The sequence below is a fragment of the Pundamilia nyererei genome, unplaced genomic scaffold (genome assembly GCF_000239375.1).
Source record: "Pundamilia nyererei isolate P.nyererei 1_Seehausen unplaced genomic scaffold, PunNye1.0 scaffold00105, whole genome shotgun sequence".
Taxonomy (NCBI): Eukaryota; Metazoa; Chordata; class Actinopteri; order Cichliformes; family Cichlidae; genus Pundamilia; species Pundamilia nyererei.
This window is the reverse complement of record NW_005187506.1, coordinates 38,773-42,977: the sequence shown is the minus strand read 5'-3', so window position 1 is coordinate 42,977 and position 4,205 is coordinate 38,773. Positions and strand designations below refer to the sequence as shown.

The following is a 4,205-nucleotide window of genomic DNA, read 5'->3' as shown; positions in this document are numbered from 1 at the left end:
ATCTTTCTTCCTGTTAAAAGGGAGTTTTTCCTTCCTGCTGTCGCCAAAGTGCTTGCTCATAGGGGGTCATATGATTGTTGGGTTTTTCTCTGTATGTAGGATCTACTGTACAATATAAAGTGTCTTGAGGCGCCTGCTGTTGTGATTTGGTGCTGTGTAAATAAAATTGAATTGAATAACCTGCTGCTGGTTTGTCGTCATGGAGATGGGAGGGTGTTGGGTTTGAATTTTACGTGAGATTAACAGAATCTTTAGTTTCTTACTGACTGAAACCTTCAGATATATCAGTACAAAGAACGTGCGGGGCAGCAGTAGACACGATAACCTGACATCAGTCACGGCCACCTCTTAGCTCAGTGCCTGCAAAACAAGCAGCTTCTCCCCACATAGATGCTCAAACTCCTCAAGGTGGATCAATGAACACGCTGTCAAGGGTCACATGTCTAACCTGTGGACAATAAATAATTAAGACAACGTGAGTAACAAATGAGCATGGTTGTGCTTTGGTGTGTTCAAGCCCCGACTTGAGCTCAGGAGATGAGGGTCGAGGTAACGAGGATGGGGTTTTAAGATGCGATAGCGCTCTTCCTTCCAGTTGGTGAAGGCGACCTCTGATAATAAAACCGCTACGATGCTTCATATGTTGATCTGAAGGAGAAGGCATCACGCTGTGATGATGTATAATTATGAGAACAATCTTTTTACTGGCTGTAACCTTTAACCAATCAGCAGTGATTCTGTATGAAAACATGCCACAGATCTGCTGTTACATGCTGAGTCACAGAGCACTGACCTTTGACCTTTGTGTTTGTGTGAGTTAAAGTTTAACAGAGCGAAACCTCTTTGGTGCAGTCTGACCTCAGATAAGCTTATATTTGATATGAGTACTCCTCATTGGGTAACGCCCCCGTCTAATCAGCGTGAGGACCCGCCCACTGTGGCTTCCTAAAATCCGTACACTGTCCCACTGAGCAAACAAAAAGTCTTCCCAGTTTATTTCCAGTTCTTGAGCTTTACACATTAAACAGCGTGTGGGTCCAAAATCACGTACCTGCTGGTTTGCTCGCCGTCGTTCCTGATCGCTCGTCTCTGGGCAGCGGGTGGAAGAAGGTGTACACCAGGTCACACTGTGCAGACACACACACACGGGGTGATCAGCCTGTGATTAGCTCACTGAGGTAAATGGGACAAAGGTCAGTGTAATCAGAATAAAGACGAGTGGACCTGACACAGCTCAGAGAACATTCCTGCATCGGTGCTGTGGACGTTCAGCTCAGGACAGAGCACTTCTAAGAACTTCCTGGAACTTCCAGGAAGTGAGGGGTCAGCTCATCATCCTTATCTTATGTAAGAAACAGGAAATGCATCTCTCTGCAGGGCGGAGAACCTTCATCACAGCGACACGATCACACACCTGCCTCTGAACCTGTCTGCTTGCAGGCAGAGCTTCCACAGTCAGGGAGAGATAACCTTGAAGAGGGCGGAGCCCCGAGGACTGCAGCGAGCTGATAGAACAGCAGCGCCACACCCACTCAGTGTGTGTGTGTGGGTTTCGTCCTGAGAAGCGACTCAGACTAAAAGCGAGCTGGTGAGGTGATGGCGGCACTCTCATGTTCGGCCATGTTGTACTTTGTGTTTGTCTGCAGCTGAGAGGTTCAAGCACACCTTCCTTCACCTGTCTGGGCTCGAGGGTACCACTGGCCGTTTTCACTACTGCAGATTTTAGCTCTTTGAAAACTGTTTACGTCTCGTTCCTTTCAACGTTTCATTCAGGCATTTACATGCTTCTATAAATAAATACAAGCCAGTAAAGACTGAAAGGAAGGATAAAAAAGGATGACACAGGACATAATAAGGTTACATATGTACCTGAGTACACACCCCTCCCTCCCCAGGAGTGCATTGCTACTGACTGATTTAGTTGTTTTTTGCGAGGTGAGAGACTGAAGGCTGCAAGATGTTCTCAAAATCTTTCAGTTGGTCTTTTAATACAAATCTGTCCACACAGAGTCAGGATGACGGCGCCTTTTTAAAGAAGGACCGATTTCTTTGAACAACAATCTTTGAATTTATGTGTGGAGGGTGGCCTAACAATCTGAATATTATTGTATATTGTATAATATTAATGTCACGGCTTACCATCATGTACATGGACTGTTTCTTATATGTTCTACTCTGTCAGAGCACTCAGAGTGCAACTTATTCAAGCACTTCTTCCAAGCTCTTAGGTGCTCGAACTAACATTCACACACATGGGGTTAGTATCTTGCCCAAGGATATTTGGCATGCAGACTGGAGCAGACGGGCATCGAACCACCGACCTTCTGGTTAGCGGCCGACCTGCTCTGCCACCTGAGCTACAGCCACCCCTGAGCTACCACTCATGTGAGAACCGACCCAGAAAGCCACTGACCTGAGCGACCTCCGGAGCGGCGTGGATCAAGTGCCACACGTAACCGTTCAGCTCGTCCTTCCTCCTGTCAGCCATCGCCTCGCTGCGGGAACGGCCAATCACAAAGCGACTGGGGAAACTGTGGGAGGGGATAAGAGGACAGGAGGAAGGACCTTCTGCAAAGCGCCTTTGTGCACCTAGGAGTGTGTGTCTGTGGGCACACATGTGTGCATGTCAGTGTGTGTGTGTCTGTGTACCTGGGCAGTTTGGATGAGGGGAAGATGAGCCTCAGTTTGCTGTGGAGTTCCTGAAACTCTTCAAACGTCCTCTGAACCAGCTGCACCTCCTGCTGACCTTCACGCTCCACCTTCACCACAAAAGCCTGACACACACAGACACACACAGCTGGTTAGTTTCTGCTTCCCATGTGCTTCCCGTGTGCTTCCCACTGGCACGTCTGGACTCACATATCCCTTTCCGCCGGTCCGGATGTGTCTGCAGATGTACAGGTTCTTGATGATGCCGTCGCTCTTTGCCGAGTGGAACCTGGGGGCGAACGACAGCGTGGGGCGCTCCTCCGACGAGGTGAACTTCATCTGGGCCAGATTGTGGATGAAGAAGTTCAGTTTGGTGGCAACGCTGCCCAGACTGGACTCGATCAACCTGCCGGGGTCAGAAGGGTCGTTAACAAAGGCGGCAGGTGTAGCCTGGACGCTGCCAGAGACCGTCTGCAGCGCAGGTCGTGATGACTCGTGTCTCTGCCCTGAAGGTCGGAGGCATCTGTGCAGGTGAGCCCGCGCCTACCTGGTGAAGTACATGGTGGCGTCAGCCTCAGACTCGTGAGGTCTCAGTGCATCATAGACATACTTCAGGTCATCGAGGTCGGAGAGCTCCGGGATCCCACAGGACAACATCTGGACACACACACACACACACACACAGACACACACACAGACAGACAGACAGACACGTTTAACTTCCTGGTTGGTTCCTTTAGCAGATGTTGTATTTACTCCATTATGTGAGTGTGTGTTTGTGCGTGTTTGTGCGAGTTAGACACACCAGGCCCAGCAGGTTGAGGAACAGGTGAGTGTGTTTCCGGATCAGGTTGTATGCTTCGCAGCACAGATCCACAAAGTCGTGGAAGCGGCTGGACGGCTTGTCGCCGCCATTGATGACATAAGCCATGTCAGAGGTGAAGACGAAGGGGGCGCGGTCCCTGCACGGGGTACAGCAGGTAGTCAGCTATAAAGGTGAACCGAGGACAGGACAGGTGAACATCTGCTTCTCTCTTACCGTTTGATGTTCCCGAACATCTGGGCGTGTCCCAGGAACTTCCCGAAGTCGATGTGGAACATGTGCCCGCTCGTCTTCAGCATGATGTTGTCGTTGTGGCGGTCGCAGATTCCCAGGATATAGGTGGCCACGCAGCAACCGGCGCATGAGTAGATGAAGTTCTCCACGGCCTGAAAGAGCAGATGGAGGAGTGTCTCACACCGAGAGGTGTGTACAGGTGTGTAAAAGTGTGCGCGTACGTTACCTTATCGTACTGCTCGTCAGTGGGGTTGTGTTTCTGCAGCCAGTCGGCCAGAGTGCGGTCTTTGAACGATCCCGTGACACCGTGTTCCACCTGGATCTTCCTCAGAGTATCAGCGTGAGGAATCATCTCCACCATACCTGAGGACACACACACCTGTCAATCACACCTGAGGACACACACACACACACACACACCTGTCAATCACACCTGAGGACACACACACACACACACCTGTCAATCACACCTGAGGACACACACACACACACACACACA

General features: G+C 50.1%; 1 protein-coding gene across 1 annotated transcript in view; it reads right to left on the bottom strand.

Annotated features, from left to right (window-relative positions):
* pik3c2b (phosphatidylinositol-4-phosphate 3-kinase, catalytic subunit type 2 beta) overlaps nucleotides 1-4,205 on the bottom strand; it is a 32,969-nt gene that overhangs the window by 4,078 nt on the left and 24,686 nt on the right. Inside the window, exons 22-29 of the mRNA XM_005740902.2 lie at nucleotides 3,933-4,069; nucleotides 3,689-3,858; nucleotides 3,455-3,611; nucleotides 3,197-3,306; nucleotides 2,860-3,055; nucleotides 2,650-2,774; nucleotides 2,414-2,531; nucleotides 1,052-1,127 (exon numbers count right to left, since the gene is read on the bottom strand). Coding sequence (XP_005740959.1) covers nucleotides 1,052-1,127; nucleotides 2,414-2,531; nucleotides 2,650-2,774; nucleotides 2,860-3,055; nucleotides 3,197-3,306; nucleotides 3,455-3,611; nucleotides 3,689-3,858; nucleotides 3,933-4,069 — 1,089 coding nt within the window. The remainder of the gene's footprint in view (nucleotides 1-1,051; nucleotides 1,128-2,413; nucleotides 2,532-2,649; nucleotides 2,775-2,859; nucleotides 3,056-3,196; nucleotides 3,307-3,454; nucleotides 3,612-3,688; nucleotides 3,859-3,932; nucleotides 4,070-4,205) is intronic.